At 41.2% G+C, this 23,644-nt stretch overlaps 1 protein-coding gene across 1 annotated transcript in view; it reads left to right on the top strand.

Moving 5' to 3' along the window:
- Window positions 1-6: 6 nt before the first annotated feature.
- LOC113919171 (mitochondrial intermediate peptidase) overlaps window positions 7-23,644 on the top strand; it is a 175,415-nt gene continuing 151,777 nt past the window's right edge. Inside the window, exons 1-7 of the mRNA XM_027587945.1 lie at window positions 7-307; window positions 2,018-2,191; window positions 5,560-5,648; window positions 8,668-8,754; window positions 14,842-14,905; window positions 19,102-19,284; window positions 19,829-19,985. Coding sequence (XP_027443746.1) covers window positions 119-307; window positions 2,018-2,191; window positions 5,560-5,648; window positions 8,668-8,754; window positions 14,842-14,905; window positions 19,102-19,284; window positions 19,829-19,985 — 943 coding nt within the window. The 5' untranslated portion in view covers window positions 7-118. The remainder of the gene's footprint in view (window positions 308-2,017; window positions 2,192-5,559; window positions 5,649-8,667; window positions 8,755-14,841; window positions 14,906-19,101; window positions 19,285-19,828; window positions 19,986-23,644) is intronic.

Below are 23,644 nucleotides of genomic sequence, written 5' to 3' on the forward strand. Positions count from 1 at the left end.
GCGTGGCGTGGCGTGGCGTGGGCCGCTGCCTTGGAAACGTGGCGCGCGTGCTCGCGGCGGGAGCTGCGGTGCAGGGGCGGGGCCTCGCGGCGTGGGAAGGGGCTGCTCTGGGATCAAGATGCTATATGCTTGGAGGCTGGGAGGGCACGGACTCCGGGCAGCGGCTCTATGGCCGGGGAGAGCGGGCCTGGGCGGTCTCGGAGCCGGAATCCGGGCCCGGGAGGTCAGCACCAGCTGGTCCCCCGTGGGCGCTGCCTTCAATGTCAAGCCCCAGGGTCGCCGTCTGGACCTGTTCGGCGAGCGCCGGGTGAGCGGCGCGGGAGGGGGCTCCACTTGTCCACCCGACATAAGCCGGTTCTTTCTCCGAGTGGCCAGCAGGGATCTGGGCGGGGTCCTTTGGGTCTGGGAGGAGCCGGGCAGCGAACCCACTTTGTACGGTAGGGTGTCGTTTGCGCTCTTGGTGACCTTGTCCGTCACCTCCTCTTTGAGGGGCTGGCTTAAGGGAGCGGGGCGGCCTTTGTTGGTCCTGTCCCCAGAGTGTGGGCCCCAGGACCTGCCTCTTCGTGAGCCCCTGCTCCACGTGAACTCAAAATAGTTCATCTCGCCGGTGGCGGTGGATTCCGCCTGGAGGGTCCCGCCCTCGCCTCACACTCAGACCAATCGCGACTAAAGTTCACTTTTGCTCCAGCCCTACACTTGAGCATTGGAGGCCTCGCCCTGCAGTTCATAGGGGGATCACATAGCCCTGTAGTTACTAATACCATTGATGCTCGAAATTCCGTTCTTATTTTTTTCCGAAGTTTTGGGCTCTTTTGTTTTAAAACACAAAACTGTTGAGAACAGTCTCATTTCCTATAATGAGATGACATTGATCACGTTGATTTCTTCCTCCAGGAAGTCACTGACTGAATTCTTTGGTTGCTATTTATTTTCTATCTCCGCACACCCAGTGTGGTATCTGGCATTTCCTAGGCGCTCAGTGCTTATTGAATGAATTAAATGTGAAAGGAAGGCGAGCTTGAGAGGGACTTACCTGATGCCCGTTCTACTTTGCATTTGCGGGTTTTATCCACTTCAGGTTACTTTTATTTTTGCCTGTTTAATTTATTATTTATAACATTGCCTTTCTTATAAAGAGTCTAGGACTTGGTTACACCGAGCCTAGTGATGTGTTTTCTTATTTGATCTCTGTCATTAGCTTTGTTTTAAAAGTATTCTTGTATGAAATTTGCTACACCAACTTCCCTATGGGTAAGTAACAATATGGTTTTAACATAATTAGGGTGAGGAGGAGAACGACTGCCTATAGGTACCGAGTAGAAAGATGAAAAAGTAAGCTTGGTTTTGGGTGGATGAAATATACCCAATTTTAGCTTTATTTTTCTTTTGTATATCATGATTTTAGAACTGATAACAGATTTTCAAACATGTGAATTGCTTTTTGATTAAACAAGAACAACAAAAAACCCCAAAGGTTTATGTAGTTTTTTGTCATTAACCATAACTAGTAGTCTGACGTTTAGAATTCCCATCCTCCAGTATGAGGAGGTGTGTTGGGAAATGAAAAATAGTCTGTACTTGAATCAAATTAAATCAGTGTAAAGAATCTAATTTGGTTTTGGTTCCAATTCTGCTCTGCCTGCAACTGCCTTTTCTTCAACTTCATCATTTTGAAAAGACGTTAATTTCATGTATCCCTTCTTGCAGAAACAGTAGGCCTTATCAGTCCTGAAAGTTTTAACCTCTTGCTGTTTTCAAAAATCAGCATGTTAGTCATCTACAAAGTGGCTAAGCTGGATGTTGAACCTTTATCATTCTATTTTTGTTTTTTATGAAATAATTAAAAATTCCATTCTTAAAATATTCGTAGTTTATGTGGAATGATGCGGGGAATGTGAACATGGTATCTGTGATCGCAAGTATTATAATGATAGGATACACCAACGAAAACCAAGATTTCCATTATGAAAAAAATCATATTTTTAGTTACACATTGGAAATACTGTCTGGATTGCAGGGTCTTTTTGGAGTTCCTGAGCTCAGCGCCCCAGAAGGATTTCGGATCGCACAAGAAAACGCCCTGAGAAAGGCAGACTTGCTCGTGGAGCGCGTGTGTTCCATGCCACCTGGGCCCCAGACCGTGCTCATTTTCGACGAGCTTTCTGATTCCTTGTGCAGGGTGGCCGACTTGGTAAGATGCTTGCTGTAAGCCTTGAAGCTACCTCTCTGTCAAGATGTTAAAATTTAAGCTAAGTTTATTAGGTTTAATGTCAGAGACTAGGGTTCAAAGCATCTGGTGTGTGGTTTGGCAACACCTAGACTCACAGCGTCTGAGCTATTTGAGAGCTGTTGGGTATAATTTGTTATAGTGGGAGTAAGTCGTTAGGAATGGGGAAAAAACGTATAGGAAATGGTGAAATGTAGAACTTGTACTTTAATATGTGTAGTTAAGAAAATACACATGTGATGTATAATCAAAGAACGATTACTCATATGCAAAGAGTCTTCATTTGACAGATTTCTTCATTCATGAAAACTTCTACCAGAATTTTAAAAGGACGTTTACCCGTACATTTACAATAAAATTAATCTTATGAAAAGCCAGTTTTTATAAACCTTTTCAGGAATGTCTTTTCCGATGACAACTAAGGTTTGGATATGAAACTGATTGTATTACAGACTTCCTTTTTTCATATTCTGAAGCAGAAATAGACATGTACCTAGATCTCTTCACTAAGAATCCTATTGCTGAGATAGAAGGCATGATTTTTTTTATCTGTCCCAAAGAGCCACCTCCTCATTAGTCATGTCAGGGAAGGCAATTATAGTAGTGTACATAATCCAAAATTGTGAACCCTCAGGATCTTGTCAACTTGGTATTGGACTGTATATAGCTTTCTCTTCACATTCATTCAATATTGAATCACCACCATGTTCCAGGCACTGTTCTAGGCACTGGGAATGTCATGAATAGACACACAGTCTCTGACCTCATGGAGTTTATATTCTGATGTTAACTTTTTTTTTTAGATCTTTTGAAGCACCAGACCCTGGTAAGAGGTTTGCCTGGTTTAACCAAATTAATCTTCTCAGCATATCTCCCATTTTCAGATGAGGAAAGAAAGGCAGTAAGAGGTGAAGTGATATACCCAGGGTCGCTTAGCCATTAAGTGGCGGAGCTGGGCTCAGAGGCCAGGCATTGTGGCCACAGAACTCATGCTCTCACCTGCTGTTCTGTACCTTCTACATGCTGTTTGGTTACTTAGGGTCCGATGAATAGGTCTTCCTTACCTTGGAGAGGTCGGAGAGTCAGTTAGTCTCCCCATTTTTTAAAAAAGTATTTATTTACTTTAAAGATTATACAGTAAAATTGATTCCTTTTTGGGGATGGTACAATTCTATGAATTTTATATTCCATCACCCCCAAAAAGCCCCTGTATTATAGTCAGCTCTCCCCTCTTACGTCTGGCAACTACCCATCTGTTCTCCACCCCTATAGTTTGTCCCTTCTAAAATGTCAGATGAATGGAATCATTTGCCCTTTGAGAATGACCTCTCTCACCTTGCATAACACTTCCCCATCTTTGCTGTTCCTTGATTGGAACATTTTTCCCCTCCCATACAACCGAATTGAGCAGAAACACCTTTCAGATTGTCATGCAGTCACTGTGAGTTTCCCCATTTTAAGGAAATTGATAAAGTATCGTAAACGATTTTTCCCAAGAGTAAAGTGAGGTGTGTTGCAGTCTTATTGTAGTCACTTCTTGGTTTTGTAGGGTCTTGGTTTTGTTCTGAAGTGGGTGCATAGCAAGCACCTTGAATGATAGAGGACACAGGAGGTGCACTGCCCGGGGACGCCTCACAGTGACCTTCTATGCTTAATTGTGTCACTAAAACCTGAAAAGGAAAATGTTTGTCAGTGAATTTCACTTATGTTCCATCAAGTATTGGTTTAATTTGTTGGTGGCTTATTTGTTGTCTTAGCCTCCATTTTAATTAAGTGGTGTTCCAGGATTTTTTTTTTTTTCACATTTTTGCTTTTGCTTCTCACTAAGAGATTTTAACTCTATGCCTCATAGCTTGTCCTATTTTTGAAGATTTTTGTATTTATGAGGTATAGAAATATCTCATTAAAAAAGCTCTAAATGTGACTTATATGTGGAAATCGTTGGGTAAAAATATTCAAAGAACCTTCTTCCTTTTGAATCTTTAGGACTTTACCTGCCAGTAAGATCAATAGTGTAATAAGGCAAGGATTTTATAAACTGTTATTTCCCACCAAATGGTCATTTGGTTTTGCTTTCTTTTTCTTTTTTATATATGGTTGCTATGTAACAGTATTGTTTTCTCCATCACTATTACAATTGAATTTTTTTTAAAGATTTTATTTATTCATTGAGAGAGAGAGATCGAGAGAGAGTGAGAGCACAGCGGGGAGGAGGGGCAGAGGGGGAGGGAGAAGCAGACTCCCCGCTGAGCAGGGAGCCTGACGCAGGGCTCTATCCGAGAACCCCGAGATCATGACCTGAGCTGAAGGCAGACGCTTAACCAACTGAGCCACCCAGGCACCCCATAAATGATTTTTAAAATGTATGCTGGTATTTTGAAATAAATATTGACTGTAAATTCTGCAACATGTAGATTAGTAATTTATATAAATTGTAAATTTTACATAGCTCATTTTTCAGGTGCTTTAGTACTAATGTTATCTTATTGTTACATCAAATATATGAAACTATGGATTTAAATGTTTTTACATTGAAAACTAATAATAAAATTAGGAAATTTTACCTTGTAGTGATTTTATTTCATACTATAGTCACACGTGTTTTCTTGGAGAATGAAGACTGTAACTGATATTTTGTAGTTTCCTTGCATTTTTCTTTTGCAATATACTGCAATTAACATGAAAACTAAAATCTGGTTTTATGTGATTTCATTAAAAATAAAAATTCTAGCTCAGTTTAGTCTAAAGTCAGTATTGAAGCCACTGCAACACTGGTAGTCGTGAGTCATTTCAGCTGAGACTCGGAATTCATATTTATTAAAAGGCCTATAAAGAGAGAATGCACCTTTGTTTTCTGCACAAAGGCTAGAAAGTAGTTAAATCAGTCTTGAAACTGTGTTGTCTGTCAGTTGAAAAAAAAAAAGCCTCTGTTGTTCTCTGGAGTCAGGCAAACATGTGAGCACCATACTGCAAACAATGTTAGTTAGGAAGTTTTAGAATATTTGAAATAAGATTCTGCTTTTTTGAACTGTAGAATTAGGAAGAATTCACTTGGTGTTTATATTTGAAGGAGAAAGGCTTTTCTAAAATAAGGTTAGTGGAAGTATTTTCTTTGGAATGAAACCCACTTGATTCCAAGGAATAACAGAGTTAATAAATGTTCAGCAAGAAGCCGCCTAGCCCTACTAGTTTAGGAAAATGTCAGTAATGGAAATGCATAGGGCCAGCCAAATGGGACACTTGAAAGCCCAGGTTTTCATTTTTACCCTCAGATCTTGGAAGAAAGCTTTCCATCAAATTCCCTCTTGGTTTTTGTCTTTCTTCTTTATTAGGCCGATTTTGTGAAAATTGCTCACCCTGAGCGCGCGTTCAGAGAGGCGGCGGAAGAAGCTTGTAGAAGTATTGGCACCATGGTAGAAAAGTATGTTCTGCTCCCCTTCGTTACCAGTCTCGGGTGACGTGGTCTTGTGGATTTGTGCTTGAGGAAATTGGTCTCCAGGGCTTGTCCCCGCAGGGTAGGGATGCCCAGTGCCCAGGGTGGTGGGGAAGAGGGAGGGCCCTTGGGGCAGGCCCCTGCGTGCTCCTCCCTGGCTCCTGCAGTGTAATGAGTTGTTTATCTGTTTGTTCATCTGTTCTATCACTTAACTTCCTTGTCTATAAGTGAAGTAGTAACATGATTTGCCTCTTAGAGTTACTGTGAGGAAAATGAGATAATAAAGTGCTTCTAGGGGCATCAGGTGCATAGCAAACATCTACTCTCCTTATTGTTGTGTACGTTCAGTGAGAGTTTTTCAGTATCTCAGTGGCAAGTTGGAGTTTCTTGATTATCCTGTGATTAAACTGCTATTGCATCGATGGCTGTGGGCCAGAGACAAGTAGCCTTGCGGTCCCTTGGATCTGGGGTGGGGAGGGGTAGTCTAGGGAGATCATAAAACTCTCAGGGAGGGCTGAGGCAGGCTGGGGCTTTGATGAAGTGAGTTATTTTCAAGCAATCTTGAGGTAAATTTAAATATTTTAAGCCATTTATGAGAGCTCGAAAGTGCTGGTGAAAATGACTTTGAGATGGACGGCGCCATATTCAAAAGCACTTAGTGTGTGACGCCATGCCAGCAAGGGTCGCAAGCCAACGAGCGCGGCAGGGCTCACCTGGCAGGAATCTACAACTGGAAACCATCGGGGAAGACTTCCTGACAAACCAGAAGTTGGAGGAGGAGCATGGTGGCTTTCCTGGTTTGACAAGGCCCGCCTTAGGACCTGACGCGTCTGGAGATACTGCTGCTGTTTCTCCCCCACCGAGCATCATTTGCTCTCTTTGGGACAGTGCATGTGATTTCTCTTACAGCCGTTGAAAACCGACTTGTTTACTGAGATAAAACTGGTCCCTGCACACTGCAGACGCCAGGCATGAGGAAGGGACTGGCATTGGGGGCTCCTTGGGAGAAAGAGCATCGCCCAGGGAAAAGCCCTAGGAAATGCGTCAGAGCTGCCAGGGTGCCTGCCTGGGGCACCTTGAACGCTGTGTCGGGCCTGACTTTAGTAACACCTCTGGAATAATGGATGTGGGTTCTTAATTTTGCGGGAGGACAACAAGGGAACCGTAATTGGTAGCGAAGTATGGTCAAGAGGATCTGTGCAAGGTCTTCACTTCATCCTGGAGAGCATTTCCATCTTCCCTTCTTGGCCACGCTCCAGCTGCTGCCCTGAGGCCCGCCGAGGCCTGGGTCAGGCGTGGGTCAGGACCCTGAACTCAGGGCCTTCACCAGAGAGCTTTGCTCTTGGTCCTCGCGGAGCACCTTGACTCCTTTTCTCGTTTAGTCTAGCTGAATCGTATTGTAACTGCTGCAGGTGATCTTTGAAAAACAGGCGGATTTCAGGTGCATGTGTAGAATTGATTTATTTCCAGCAGTGGAAGTAAAAGCCCCAAATTAGGTGTGTTTGTTTAGAGCTGATGCCAGATCTCATGACATAAAACATAGTGTGGGAGATAGGCTGAAACTTCTGAAGAGGATACAGTGCAGGCTGTCTCTGAATGCCTGTCCTTTTGACAGGTAGTAGCTCATAGGGGGAGCACGCCTGGAGGAAGTAGGTGCCCACATTGATGTTCTCCCCGTTTACTGGGATCACTGCCTCGGAGCGAGAGAGGGGGTATGCCTGCCCTTGTTGTTGACAGTTTTCCCACTGGTGCTGACAGCCTCAGTTCCCTTGGTCTTTGGGGTGGCCCATGAGAACTGTAGCAACAGGAACTCTTGGATTTCTACAAAGCTGCAGGTTTTTGATGATGCACTGACTAGGGAACCTAACCATCCTTGAGTTCCTGAGTAGGAACGGGCAGATGGTTCTTACAGCCTTGCCCTACCCTGAGGATCCACCGGGCAGGGAGCAGATCGTATCTAAAACCAGTTCACTGTTTAGCCCCGAGAGTGGCAGGACTTTCTGGCATCCAGGGAAGAAAGAACTCAGGATCTAGTAATGGGAAAGTGGCTTGGGTTGAGGGCAGAACTCAGGTTGGGGGCCAAGGGCAGGCTGGCAAGCTATTATTTGTTCCTTCATAGGGGGAGCATCTTATTTAACCCTAGGGTGACCTGAAATCTAACAAGCTGGGGAAGTTCAAATACTTGCCCAAGTTTACAGACTGGTAGTAGGGCTGGTGTTGTAACTCTAGTGTGTGACCCCAAAGCCTGTGTCCTTGAGCTCTCCTTGTGGTATGGGCCTGCCACTCTGGCCCAGATGGGCAAAGGTTACCTGGCGTATAGGTCCTTCACTTTGTAGATTTTTTTTTTTTAATTTTATTTATTTAATTGACAGAGAGAGAGAGAGAGAGAGAGAGAGACAGCGAGAGAGGGAACACAAGCAGGGGGAGTAGGAGAGGGAGAAGCAGGCTTCCCGCCGAGCAGGGAGCCCGATGTGGGGCTCGATCCCAGGACCCTGGGATCATGACCTGAGCCGAAGGCAGTCGCTTAACCGACTGAGCCACCCCGGCGCCCCTAGGTCTTTCACTTTGGAAATGCGGAATCTTTGTGTTCATCCTCCCCACAACCTCCCTCTTTTTGTATTAAATGAACAAACAGCCACCGGCCTATTGCTAACAACGAATTCTCAATGGCAGTGGGCTCACGTCACTCAGATCACCCGCTGCTGCGTTCCTCCCACTCCCCTCTCTCCTGTCTGCTCTTCTGGTTCCAGCTTCTGACTGTGGCTTTAAATTTATCCGTTACCTTTCAGAACACTTAGTACCCTGACACTTTGCTTAACGGACTGCCTGATTCTGTACTAACTGTGGTTATGCTATTTCTATTCCAAATGAAGAAACAGAACAAAACCCCAAACCTCTGGCCTCTGGGCATGTGTATGCTAGGATGTGACACCATTCTCTTAATGTAAAGTTAAAAAGAAGGTATTAGAAAATCATTTAATTTTTTTTTTCATTTGTAATTTTCTAGGTTGAACACAAATGTGGAATTATACCAAAGTTTGCAAAAATTGCTAGCTGATAAAAAACTTGTGGATTCCCTTGATCCAGAAACCAGGTACTTACTCCTTTGCATTCATTGTGGTTGTGACTCTAGAGGCAAGATGGGAAGACCACCGCCTCCCCCCGCCATATCTCTGCACTCACACAGCTCCCCTCTGTCTGCAGTGTTTCTCCCCAGGTATTGACATGACTCTGGCATTTTCTTTAGGGCTTCACTCAAAGGGTGTCTCCTCCTCTTTGGTACCAGGTCATGCTCCATCTTCTTAACCTACTTGTGTTTTCTTCTCGGTCCTAATCATTTCCAGCATGATCTGTTTGCTTGGTTGTTTCCATCCCTCTGCCTTGCTAGACGGGAAGCTCCTGGAGGGCAGGGACTTAGTCTGTTTTGTTCAGGGCTGCATCCCAGCACCTGCAGCAGTTCCTGGCCTGTAGTAGGTGCTTAAAGGAATAACTTCCTGTAAACATTTACACTTAGCTTCATGCTTGAAGTTCCATAATTGATACCACCAGAAGATAGAAGCAAATTGATTTTATTGACTGGTTGGATGTCAAGATTCTTGAAATGATTTCCTGTGGTTCATTCGATTACCTTTATTATTCTGAATTGAAAAGGCTGAATTTCTAAGTCAGTGCATAAAAACATTTGATAGAGGATTTTGGATACCGTATTTCTTTGCTCAAATATATTTATTTATGATGATTTTATAAGTTTGTCATTAACCCATCTATATATTACTCATCTCATAGCACAGAGGTTAATGTTTTCTCTTACCTGTTTTTACTTATGTACTTTTTTTTTTTAAGATTTTATTTATTCATTAGAGAGAGCGCGAGCAGGCGGTAGCGGGAAAGGGAGAAGCAGGCTTCCCGCTGGGCAGGGAGCCCGATGTGGGCCTCGATCCAGGACCCTGAGATCATGACCTGAGCTGAAGGCAGTCGCTTAACTGACCGAGCCACCCAGGCGTCCCACTTACTTACTTTTTATTTATGGGACACTTCTTTTCACTCCTTGATTCTCCCTCCTCCTGCTTCCCTCTCTCCTTTCTGTCTCCATATGTGGCTTATGACCCCCACGTGAAGCCCCATTCTGCAGGGATCAGTTGGTACTGGAATCTCGCTGTTCATCTGATGTACGAGTACCATGCCACATGAATTGCGCAGTAAGGCTGTCTTTGGGGGCTTATTTTCACCTGGCTTCTAATATGCAGATATTGGTTTGATCTTACTTCACTTCATTGATCCTGAGCCTTAGGATACTAGTAAAGCTAGCTATACCATCAGAATAGTTTGCCTTTACTATACTTTTAGGCTTGATCATGATATTGTCTTCGTTAGCAAACAAGTAAAAGTTGAATGCCTGCTCATTGTGATGGATTTGTACTCAACTGGTATTGACTTTGAGTAGAGGCAGTAGGTTATTCATAACCTGACTTTGCTAAAGACTGACTTTTCTACATTTAATGTAGAAAAATTGTAGTGGACTAGCAGACTGTTTCAGGTGCAAAGGACGTGTTCTAACAGGATACATAGCTCATTTCTAGATGTTACTAAAAATGCCAAGAGGATTTTTAAAGTAACAAAATGATAACTACATTGGGAAAAGTGAGCTGGGTAGAATATCAGTATTCTAGAAAGGAAAGGTAACTTGGAAGTAGGAGGAAGAAGAATTTGAAGAATAATTATTGAAATATCATGGTACTTGTGCATCATTAAGTGTTGGCTAGCATCCAGAGAAAACCTTGTGTACGGTAAAGTGTAAGACAAGGAATTATAAAGTGTAAGGATAAAACAGAGAATTGTAGATTTAATAAATTATCTTGGCATAACAAATTATAAAAGAAATGATTTAAATTGAGTAGATCATCATCTTAAGCTTTGATACATTCCTTGAAATACTAGTTGTATGAGCTATTCAAAAAGTATGCCCAGAAGGGTCCCATTAGTTAAGTTTGGAAATCTGACACATTAATGTACTTCCCCTCTTAAAGAGTTTTAGTTTATTAGAGTCTGTGAGAAGCCCAACTATAAAGAAACCGGTTTTACTTGGGTTTTTCCAAAACCATTAAGAGCTTTCTTGTATGCAAAGAATTAACAAACACATCATCTTCAGAAAATATAATGGAGGGAAAATCCCAGTCACAAGAGCAACAAAAGCTGTAATACACCGTGAAATAAACTCAGAAGCACAAAGCATGCAGAACCTCATCACTCCTATGTGCGCGCGCGCACACGCACGCACACACACGCACACACACACACACGCGTGCGCGCGCACACACACACACACACACACACACACACACACACACACACACACACCGGGAAGCATGAAAGATGATATTTAAGTGATGAAACATACCATAATCTGAGATAAGAAAGAAGAAAACGTCAGTGGTGGTCTCTACTGGTCTGTAAGTTTAGTGCTATCCAATCTATAAAGAAGATTCTTTTGTTGTTACTTAAAATGGTTTTGAAGTCATAGACAATAAATGTGCCAGAATAGGCAGGAGAAATCTGGTGAGAAAAGTACTAAAAAGGGATTTGTACCAGATAGTAAGACATTGTAAAAATGCCGTATTTAAAAGAGCATTATACTTAAACCAGCATAGTCGATTAAATCAATGAAAGAAAAGAGAAATTCAGACAGTCACGAATATATGTAAGACTGTATTTAGTATACGATAGAAGTGTCATTTCCTACCAGTACAGAAAGACGGTTTTCAGTAAATGATGTTAGGCCAGTAGATAACTATTTGGGGAAAAAAGGAGATTACTTAAAGATATAAATCTTTAAAAAAAGAAATCATGAAAGTATTGACAGAGTTGGAAGGTGGGAGGTCTGTCTTCTCATGATACCAAAGTCAGACCACCAAAGATTGATTTGATTATATAAAAACTGCAAACTTTGGTATCGCAAAACTTTTCCACATTCAAAGTCAGAATACACAATGGGACAAATGTTACTTACATAATAAAAGCTTACTGTCTTTACTGTGTTAAGAGGCCTTACAGATTACTAAAAAGCAAACAGTGGATCTCCTTATAGAAAACTAGGTAAAGGATTCTTTTTTGTGCAACTCACAAAATAAGGAATAGCGGACACATGGTCATTAAACTTAGAACAGTGTAACAAGTGTAACACTGGGAAAGTGGGAAGCGGGCTGCACACGCTGCCTCTACTGTTAGATGGCTTTGGGTGGATATTGGCTCCTTGACTCTCCAGGTCTTGTTTTCTCCTCTGTAAGAAGAAAATAACAAAGTATTTCAAAGGATTATTATGAAGTTTGAATGAAGTAATGAAAGTAAAATGCTTTGGCAGTATCTGGTACATAGTAGGCATTCAAAGAACGGGACCCTACCATCCTTAAAGAAAGAGAGAACAAAGAGCCCTTCACTTAACAAAGCTGAAACGGCAATCGTGTTTTATGGCTTGGCTGATGGGTCCTCTCTGGTTAAGTGTAAATTGATAAATATTTATGGAGGACACCTTTTTGATCAATTTAATTTCTTGGAACGTATCCTAAGAAAACAAACAAGGAGAAAGAGATGTATGTAACAGGGATTTTTATCTTAGCATGGATTACAGGAGTGGGAAAAATGAAAATATTATAATCCATACGACCAAACATTACAAACATTAAAAAGCCATGTTTTTGAAGAGTATTTAAAGAGATAGAGAAATGTTCAATGTTTGTGGTATAATTTTAAAAGAAAAAGCAAGATAAAAATCTTTGTTAGTTGGCTCCCAGTTATTTTGAATAAGTAGTACAACATACTCAGAGTAGATTGGATAGAAGCCAAGGGAAGGTCTTTCTTGTTGGTGTTAGCCACAAGTTCATTGCCACCGAGACAGTATCTTTATGAGACCAGAGATGCTGCCTCTGCCTCTGCTTCTCAGGACGGGTCCTGTTGCATGTCCCCCACCAGTCCACCTGGTCCAGGAGCCAGAGGAATTGATGTTTCAGTGTGAGGGAATTAAGTGCCCCTTACGTCCAGTCAGAAACTCAGCAAACATTTTTCAAGTATCCACTGTGTGCTGGGCACTGTGCTAATTTCTCTAACCTTATCTTACTTAATTTCACATGTTCTGCATAGCCTTAAAAAAATAAAAATAAGCAGATTGGAGGGAAATGTAAGAATTTTAATGGTGGTTATCTTTGGTGAGATTAGTGATTTTCATTTTCCCCTACATTTCTACATAAAGCTGTTAAACAGTAAATTTATATAATATAATAAACTTACATTATATAATACATTTCCATCCCCCTTTATCAACCCCTGTTATCTTTTTTCCCCTCTTACTAAAATAAACAGAAAATGCCTTTGCCTGAAAAGAGAGAGCGGAATGTGTTTTAGGTTAACTGTTCAGGAAGGGAGATCACCGTGAGGTAGAGATAATGGGGATATTTAAGGGGCTTGAGTGAAGCACTTTACATTATTTAAGAAAGAAGGTAAGTGACTAAATTATTAATGTCTATTGAATTTTCAGAATTTTAGAAGAACTTTAATTCTGTCCATTCAAAGCATACTGGCACAATAATCAGGAAGATAAATATACCCTTTATGAAAAGTCAGAGAAAGCCAGGAGAGTAGATCAAATATTTGGATAACTTAATTCCAGAAAACTAGTAGTTTTAAAAAAATTATTATTGACAGAAAGAGGTGTAACACATGAAATTGGTTCCAAGCATGCAGCAGGATTAAAGAGAAAGAAAACAATTCTCATTAGCCAAGAAACTCAGCTTCCGGCACAGCATCAAAGAATTTAATATTCTAAGTAGCTGCTACTAGTTGGAGGAAAAACTGAAAGTCTCATGCAGTAGGCCTTTGAAAAATTGTCCAAGTGTACACTGTTTAATGTTTTTAATTATTGGGATTTGGATGGAGTTGAAATAAATAAGTAATTATCATGGCGGCATCCTCAGGTTTGTATTCTCTGAATAAAGGAATAAGTTCCTACATGTAAAGCAAATCACTATGATTTTTCATATTCTGCAATACATATATTGACTTTTTTAAACACTGGTTGAAGCTATTTTTTGTTCCCTCTTTGCTTATTATACTTAAACATCCTTATAAAGCATTTACAACCCAGTTCATGACTTTCCATCATAAGGCTCCAGTAAAACCTTTTCAAAAAATTCTGTGTTCGCCCAACAATTTTTTTAAAAATTAAGTTTTTAATTAATTAATTTTTTATTGTGTTCAGTTAGCCAGCATATAGTACATCATTAGTTTTTGATGTAGTGTTCAGCGATTCATTAGTTGCGTATAACACCCAGTGCTCATCCCAACATGTTCCCTCCTTAATACCCATCACCCAGTAAACCCATCCCCCCCCACCCCTCCCCTCTGTAACCCTCAGTTTGTTTCCCAGAGTCCAGAGTCTCTCCTGGTTTGTCTCCCTCTCTGATTTCTTCCTGTTCAGTCTTCCCTCCCTTCCCCTGTGGTCCTCTGCACTATTCCTTATGTTCCACATAGGAGTGAAACCATATGATAATTGTCTTTCTCTGCTTGACTTAGTTCATTTAGCATAATCCCCTCCAGTTCCACCCATGTCGATGCAAACGGTGGGTATTCATCCTTTCTGATGGCTGAGTAATATTCCATTGTATATATGGACCACATCTTCCTTAACGATTCGTCTGTTGAAGGGCCTCTGGGCTCCTTCCACAGTTTGGCTATGGTGGACATTGCTGCTATGAGTTTGTTAAATAGAAATCGTAAATGCTATTGGAGCCCATGGCAGAGGCCCCTAATTTGGTTGGTAGTGGAGGACAGCCTTCAGAGAGACCTCACAGTGGAGGAGAGGGTGTTTCATGAGGTGCCAGGTTAATCACTCCAAGGACTTCTGACCTTGAGAAGTCATCCTGTAGGGATGGAGGACTGGAGGCAAGGTTACCCAGTAGGACTAACTATAGTATATCAGCTAGATGTTTTGCCTTATTTCTAAGATGTTAAGTTCCTGGTTCAAACGAGGTGTGTGTGTGTGTGTGTGTGTGTGTGTGTGTGTGTGTGTGTGTGTGTGTACACATTTGGCTTTTAGGGAGTACAGTTGAAAAAGTCCAATTTATTTAACAAGAAAGTGATTTTGTTAATAGTTATTATTACCCATTATAACCTGGGTTCGTTTTGTTTATAGGCGAGTGGCTGAACTGTTTATGTTTGATTTTGAAATCAGCGGAATCCATCTAGACAAAGAAAAGGTGACTCTTTCCTGTTTTTTCCTGCTCGTTTTACTAATATTTAGTTGGTATCTTTATTGCTACAGTCCTTGTATGTTGCTTAAATTTGCATATCATACAAACTTTAGGTTGTGTTATGAAATTCTATCATATTTGAATATAGTGCTCTCTGGAAGTTTGTCTATTACCCATGAAAACTCAGAATTAAGAAATTACTTGAGACCATTGGGGTGTTTTAGATGTCGTGGCATCCTAGATGGGTGATAGCAGGAAGGAGAGGCAAGTGATTGGAAAGCTGAGAATTTTGAAGATTGAGGTCTGGAAGTGGAGGTACAGGGAATATCACTGAGACCTTTACATAAGTGTACTTATTCATATTCTACATGTCTTTGACAGATCCACACAGTTTTGTTCTAGAAGCAGGAGACAGGGCTTATACAATGTCTACCCTGGAATAGGAGGGACCGTAGACATTGTTCAGACCCCTCCTTTCACAGATATGGAAATAGAACAAAGTGATTGGTTCAAGATCCCTTCCTTAGTGTCCAGAATGTCTAACTCTGGCCACTTCTCTTTCTAGAACACAACATCCTAAGAAACTGAATCCCTCATTTCTATATTATGCTCAGGGCTGGGAGAATGGGGGTGACTTAACCACCACTGAAAGATCCACCTGCTCCATAGTTATCTCCCCTACTTGCCTGGAGTCTATTTCGGTTATGCTTTTTTTTTTTTGTAGGTATGTTTCTCCTAATAAATAGAATATAAAGCCACTTATCTATTAATAGAGATTAGTTTATCAGAGTATGTTGGAAAGTAGAGGTCAGGGTCTTGGGGGTATTATCTTTCTGCAATAGATAATATCATTTTGCTTCGTCCTGGGTTTGAGTAATGCTGGGGCCACTTGCACACCGGTGTGTTTACGTGGCTCTAAGGGCTCAGCACGAGACTCCTGACCTAACTCTGAGCTACACAGGCCGCCAGCAGTCCCCAAGGCTAATAGGCTCTACCGTACATTTATGTTGTTTAAAATGGACACATTGGCCCCTTTTCAAACCAGTTCTTTATTACCACTTCTCTATATAATGAATCCACTAGTCTCTGAGTCACTCAAATAAAAATTAGAGGTCAGTTCACATTTTTTATTTCCCATACTTCCACGTCTTAATTAGTGACAAAGTCCTTGGATTGTTTCTGTAGAGCTCCTACATCTGTCTGCATCCCCAGAACAGCTCGCCTTCAACCTTATCACCATATACCTGGGCTGTCCGAAAGGTCTTTGTTTTCCTGACACTCAGTATAATTAATAGTGATTAAGCATTTGCTATTTGAAGCACGTATTTCTCATCAGATCTTCATAACGGCTTTGAGGCTGTTTGAGTATTATTATCATTCCTGTTTCGTAGATGAGGAACTGAGGTGCCTAGAATTTATGTGATCTACCCAGGGTGACAGAGTTAGTAGGTGGAGGAGGCTTGGACTCCAGAGCCTGCTCAGCTGTCTCTGCCCAGGTTTTCTGCTGCTCAGTCTGACCTGTCTGTGAACCTGTCTGGAAATCAACACAATTTAGAATGTGTTGATTTCCTTAAAATATTGATTTGATCATTACTGTCCCACCCAGAACCTCTCAGTCACTTTCCATTGCCAATAGCAGCTAATAGGTAACAAAGAACACGCATGGCAGTTCTCTTCCAGCCCTCCCTGTGCTCCCCTGTAACTCGTTACACTGGCGCCTCTCGTATGTGGCCCCGGTCCTCCTTCCCCTCCCCTGTCTGCTCACCAGGCCTGCCTGCTTCACACCCCCGCTAAGGCCTCAGCCTCAGATCACTGTGTCTGTGAAGCTTTTATCCCCCAGGGGGAATTTTGTATTCATCTGAATTCCCATTTGACTTTTTATGCATATTGCATTTATCTTTAAGTGCCTGTTATTGAAGCTGTTCCTACTGCATTACTTATCTAAATTAGGGGCTTCTCAAGGACCAAGAATGCTGGTCATGTTTTTTCCAGTTTTGGCCTCAGCAAATACCAAATGACTGTATGACGAATTGTAAAAATGCATAGTGGAGAATAGTAGAGTTGCTAGGAGAGAATCTAGATGAATAGTCTGGTTATTTTATGTAATCCTCAGGGAAGATGTTTTTGAAACTTCACTCAGAAGTGTTATGTGTCAAGGCAGGGTCTGTTTCACCAGCATTGAACCTGCTGCTTTTACTTCTCGAGTGTTCTTAAGGATAGCTGCCTTTCCTGGCGCCCACGAACATTAAAGATGCAAGTAAAGTAAACCTCCCGAACTTCTGTCTCTTAACTTCTGTGTCTGTTCTCCAAGGGCCTCCACTAGGGACAGGATAAAAGGAGACATGTTACCCTTTTTTAAAAGAGAGGTCTTGAAAGAAACCCACCAACGTAATGTGTACAAATTATATAGGCCTGTATATTCTTTCTGTATTCTTCCCAGGTTATTTTTTATTTAATTTTTAAGGTCTCATATGAATGTAACTTAAAAGTTTAAAAGGAATAGAAGTATATGTTTTTTAAGCAATCTTCTGATAAATAACACAACAATTTCATAGAATTCTTAGAGTTCAGAGTACTGCATCTTTATCTCAGAATGGTGAAATGCTATGTGCCTAGGAAATTGGTGAAGGCAGGAAGTAAACCCAGTTTTTAATTTTCTGGGGATTTTAACAGGTGATAAATTCTTTGAAATAGTTGTATCACTTTTTTTTTTTTTTTTCCCAGGGTAAAGGCTTTGGGGAATATTTTTGGAACTATAGTATAATTTCCAGATCTTTTACCTTTTTAGTTATTCCACTGATTACCATTAGGTGGCGATAAATGGCCATAGTAGAAACAAAATAGGTGAAGAGAAATCTGGACTATAAAGACGTTGGAGTATCTGAAAACGAATTTTTCCCATGAAGTTTGAATTCTCTACATTGTGAATTTTTTTAAGTAGGCTCCACACCCAGGATGGAGCCCAACGTGGGGCTTGAACTCACAACCCTGAGATCAAGATCTTAGTTGAAATCAAGAGTCGGATGCTTAACCCACTGAGCCACCCAGGCTCCCCTATATTGTAAAGTTTTTGTTTGCTAATATATACTTAGTTTTTTCCCAACATCTTATCAAGTGTACATTCACATCTTAAATATCTTTTAAAAAGTATTAGTGCTGCTTAACCATTCTTTAGGGTCATAGTACAATTTAGAATGTGTTGACAGCTAGTGATCCCCATCCCAGAAAGATGTGCATCTCATTTCACCTGAAGTCCATCATGAGCACAGGTCCAGATTCCCAGCTACTTTTCTAGTAACAATAACTGCAAATTCACCCTTGTCCTCCAGGAAACCGGACTGATGACATGGGCTAGTTTATGTTTTCTCCAAAACATTTATGGCGCCCCCTTTGATAATACACGTTTTCTCAGGCGATTATATGTCCTAAGGGTGTGACTGCCAGAACAAACCCCCATGGGTGTCCCAGCCACATCATCGTCAGTGAGTCGGCGGGCTGACGGGTGCCGGGCACGGGGCTGGAAGACGCAGCTCTGCCCTATGGGCTCTGTCTGGCTCTGCTCCCCCCAATCCACTGCTGTCCTTCTGTTGCTGCTCAAGTGTCTGCAGCCTCAGAACTGCTACAGGGCAGCCCCCCTGGATGTTCACTATACTCTTGTGAAGACCTGCAGAAATTCTATTGCTTTCCCTCTACCTTTTGGTCTCATTTTTTAGGACCCAGTATATTTTCAGATTTGCCCTTCAACTTGTTCTCTTTAGTCTACAAATACTTATAAGTATCATATTGACTAGATTCAACTACCTACTGTTCTCTGGTTCACTTAACTAAGAGGTTATCTTTGGGGATAGGGAAGGATTCTGTACTTCCCAAGTATTGCTAATTTCAGAGATCAGTTACATAACCTAGGCATAAAATAGAACTCTAGAATTTACATAAATCTTAAAGCATAGAAACACTATACAAACTGTTAGGATATTAAATATCTATCAAAAGTAGAATTAACATACTACTTAGAGTAAATTACTATGTATTTATGGCACAAACAATATACTCAATGTTCATTTTATTTAACATATTTAGTATCTCATTCAATTAATTTAACCATATATGTTGCTTTACCATCCTTATAGATGGCCGATTAAATCAGTTGTTAACTATTACTTTCAATGCCTTTAAATAACTTTTACTCCCTCCACATCTAGCGTAAAAGAGCAGTGGACCTGAATGTGAAAATCTTGGACTTGAGTAATGTATTTCTTATGGGAACTAACTTTCCCAACAAGATTGAGAAGCATCTCTTACCAGAACACATTCACCCTAACTTTGTAGTCACTGGAAATCATGTCATAATTGATGGTCTACATGCAGAAGCTCCAGATGACTTGGTATGTGCATTCCACTCTTTTCATAGTTTAGCTCCCGTCTGAGTGTTGCTACTGTTTTAACCGAAAATTCAGTGGTAATGTAATCATACTTTTAAAAATACTTGAGTGTTACTAAGCCCTAAAATTGGACTGCGGGCTTATTAATTCCATACATGCTTTGAATGATGAAAATGGTTTAATCATTCATGTCTCATCAAGAACTCCTCATGTTTAAAGTATGATAAATAGCAATTGACATTTGAGACTACTCAGATTCTTAATGCCTGTAGTCTTCACCTGGTTAAAGGTGCTTTATAACACATGCATTGGGTAAAAGATTGTTCCACCATACCCCATAACAGAGAACTCCAATCAAGAATGTGTTTATATCCCATACTAGTTTATGAATCTAAAAGCTTTATTCACCCTGTATAAACCCTTATTTTATTTTTAAAGCAATGATCACCTGTAAAATAGAGAAGTGAGAGTTAGCCTACATTGTCATTGCATGGGCCTTTGTGTCATGGTACCTATTATACCTTCTAACATTTCATTTTAAATACAGGTTCGAGAAGCTGCTTATAAAATTTTTCTTTATCCCAATGCGGGTCAGTTGAAATGTTTGGAAGAATTGCTCAGCAACAGAGACCTTCTGGCAAAGTTAGTGGGGTACTCCACATACTCCCACAGAGCCCTCCAAGGCACAATAGCCAAAAATCCAGGTAAGCTTGTTCACCCAACTTTTCAGAACAAAATAGGATTTTTGTGAAACTGAACTTCTGATTTTATTTTATTTTTTTTATTTTTATTTTTTTTAAAGATTTTATTTATTTATTTGACACAGAGAGAGAGAGCGCGCGCGTGCGAGAGAGAGAGAGAGAGAGAGAGAGAGGGAGAGAGCACGAGCAGGGGGAGCGGCAGGTGCGGCAGGCAGAGGGAGAAGCAGGCTTCCTGCGTGAGGAGGGAGCCTGACGTGGGGCTCGATCCCAGGACCCTGGGACCATGGCCTGAGCTGAAGGCAGCGGTTTAACCAACTGAGCCACCCAGGTGCCCCTGAACTTCTGATTTTAAATAGCTATAAATCAGTGTTCTCTTTTTAATATACTCAGAGATCCATTTATTGAGATTTTCTACATCATTACATAGAACTGACTTCTAAATAGAGCTAATAGTTTGGAATATATTCTCTCCAACCCCCAAGGTAATTTATTTTTTATGCGTGTTTAGAGTTAAGTCGTGCTTAAGTTTTACACTGATGCTAATTTCAATTGTTTTCATTTTAACTCAGCTAGTTTCTGTGGTCAACCTAGCCACATTGGTTAGAATTAGTGTGAAAGAGGAGGAAAGATCAATAAATCTGTTGAAGACAGGGTTGAATATAGGCTCGGGCTGTAAAAACACGTAGTTCTATAAACCTCCTTTTTAGAGAGAAGAGTGCTGGATGGGAGGGTTTGTGTTAAGTGGGGAAAAAGCATCCTGGGGTTTATTAGAGTCTTGCCTTGTGCTCTGTTGAGTTCTTTATGATTTAGAATGTATAAAAGAAAGCATTATACAATAGTAATAATGTAAGTGTGTATAGTAAGTTTTTTCAAAGGCATATGAAATTCCCATCATAGTTCAGACACTGAGTCAGGAGTAGGGTAGTTGCGATGGTAGAACTGTTCAGATTCAAGATCTCTTTCAGAGGTCAAATCTACGAGACTTAGTGATGGGTCAAGAAGGAGTAGGAGACGGCGTGTTGGGTACCCGTGGTTTCTGATTGTGCATGTGGGTGGACATATAATTCACGGATAGAGGGAACGCTAGAAATGAACTCTGTCTAGGAGGAAGATCACATTGTTAATTCTGTTCTGTCATTATTCCTTCCTTGCTTATCCCTTCTCTCTCTAGTATGTTCCTGTCTTCTCCAAAGTATTCTTAAAAAATGGCCATTTCTTTTGTAAATGCCTATTCCCTTGAGCTATCAAGGCTCTCTGTGAAACCACAGGCACAGCACACTCATTCCTTTGCTCACGTTCTTCCCTGTATGGGGCACAGCTCCCCTCTCCCAATCTGTCTGATGAAATCCTATAGATTTTCAGTGCTCAGCTCAAAACCTACCTCTTTCACAAAGCCTCTCCACTTTTCACTTCCCTTAGACACCCTTGTCTGTCAAACCCTTCAGTGCCTACAATTTGTTTCACCCCATTTAACTCCTAAATGGATCTTATGTCATTTTGTGTGTTTTTCTGTGGTCATTGTTGTCATCAGGTTGTTACAATAATTTATTATTATTATTATTATTATATGTACAGTTGATCCTTGAATGACGAGGGGCTGCTGATACCCCCCAACTGGCACAATCGAAAATTCACATGTAACTTTTAACTCCCCCAAACCTTAACTACTAATAGCCCACTGTTGATGGGAAGCCTTACTGATAACAAATGGTTGATTAACCCGTATTTGATATGTTCTATATATTATATGCTGTGTTCTTACAATAAACTAGGGAAAAAACGTTATTAAGGGAAACGTAAGAGAAAACACATTTATAGTACCATATTTGTTGAAAAATATCCTTGTATAAGTGGACTGCACAGTTCAAACCCGTGTTGTTCAAGGGTTAACTATAATAATAGTAAGATGCTTACTCTGGCCCATTATTTCATTTAATTTCTGTGCAGCTGTGTGAGGTAGATGTTTGTATCTACCTCATAGGATAGAAACCCAAGGTTAGTTATAGTGCTAAAAAGTGGCAGGGCTGAAACTTAAGCCCGTGCTCTAAATTTATGGTCTTTATAAGCTGCTTGAGACCAAACAGATGATGTAAAAGACATCATCTTCATTCTCTGTTTTCATCCATTGATTCAGCAAATATTTACTGAGTGCCCACTATATGTCAGGTATGATCCTAGGACAAAGAAATAAGTCAGTATGTAAAACAGATAGAAATTTCTGCTCTTGTGTAATTTATATTTCTATAAGGGAGATAAGAACAAAATACATAGGTAAGGAACACAGTAGGTTAATAGTTAATGCAAGTTGTGGAGAAAACTGAATGGGGAAGGGGATAAGGAATGTGAACGTGTGGTGGTGGTGTTGGGTTTTAAACTGAGTTGCCAGGGAGGGGCTTGCAGGGCATGTGAGTGTAGATTTGAAGGAAATGCAGGAATAACCCTATGGCTCACTAGGGGAAGAAAGTTCCAGATGGACGCACAGCAAATGCAGAGGTCCCTACGGTAGCTTGACACGTTTGAGGAAAAGCAAAATGGGCAAAGCGGTGAGTGGAGTGAGTGAGGGGAGTGGTAAGAGGTGGAGGTAGACGAAGAAGGGGCTGTGTTCAGCAGGGCTTTTCCTCCAGTGAGATCGAAAGTCATTGGGGGGTTTTGAGCAGAGAAGTAAGGTGATCTGACTTAAATTTTGCTGTCAGGTCATATGCTGCTGACACTGAGATGGACTGCAGAGAGGCAGGGGTGGAGGAGAGGCCATGTGGAAGCTGTTTTGCAGTAATCACGATGAGAAGGATGGCAGCTTGACCAAAATGGTAGCAGTGGAGGGTTTTGCAATGTGTCCGATTCTGGATATGTAGCATTTTGAAGGGGAACCAAGGTTTTTAACCTGATTAACTGAAGAGACATAGTGAGTTATTGCTAACTAAGATAGGGAGGACTGGAGCCTTGGTTTGGTTCAAGTTAAGTTGAGATGCCAATTGGTGTTCACATGGTGATGTTGAGTAGGCAGTTAGATGTGTATCTGTGGAAATGAGGAGAGTGCTGAGCCAGAGATATAAATCTGGGTCTTTATTTATTTATTTAAAGATTTATTTATTTTAGAGAGAGAGTGTGTGTGAGTGAGGGAAGCACAGGGAGAGGGAGAGAATCTCAAGCAGACTCCCCATGGAGCACAGAGCCTAACGTGGGGCTCAGTCTCATGATCCTGAGATCATGACCTGAGCCAAAATCAAGAGTTAGACGCTTAACCAACTGAGCCACCCAGTTGCCTTTGTGTCTTTATTTAAATTCATGAGATTGTATGAGATGTCCAAGGGAGTGAGTGCATCTAAAGAAGAACAGAAGTCTAGGAAGTGAGTTCTGGGGCCCTCCAAGTTTAGAAGGTCAGAGATATGAGGGAAAACCAGTAATAGCCACCAAGAAGGAGCATGAGTGAGAGAGGAGAAAAATGAACAGAGTGGGTGGTCCTGGAAGCCTCATGAAGTGTCTTGAGAAAGTGATTAGCTGACTCAAATGCTGAGGGCAGGTGCAGTCTGAAGAAGGTTGAGGATTGAACACTGAGGTGAGCAGTGTGGACTGGAGGTCCCTGGTCCTGTAGCAGCTAATGCCAGATTTCATCACCAGTGATTCCATTGCTCACTAGGTGGTTAGTGTGGTCATAGTTTGGA

The sequence above is a fragment of the Zalophus californianus genome, chromosome 3, assembly GCF_009762305.2.
Source record: "Zalophus californianus isolate mZalCal1 chromosome 3, mZalCal1.pri.v2, whole genome shotgun sequence".
NCBI lineage: Eukaryota > Metazoa > Chordata > Mammalia > Carnivora > Otariidae > Zalophus > Zalophus californianus.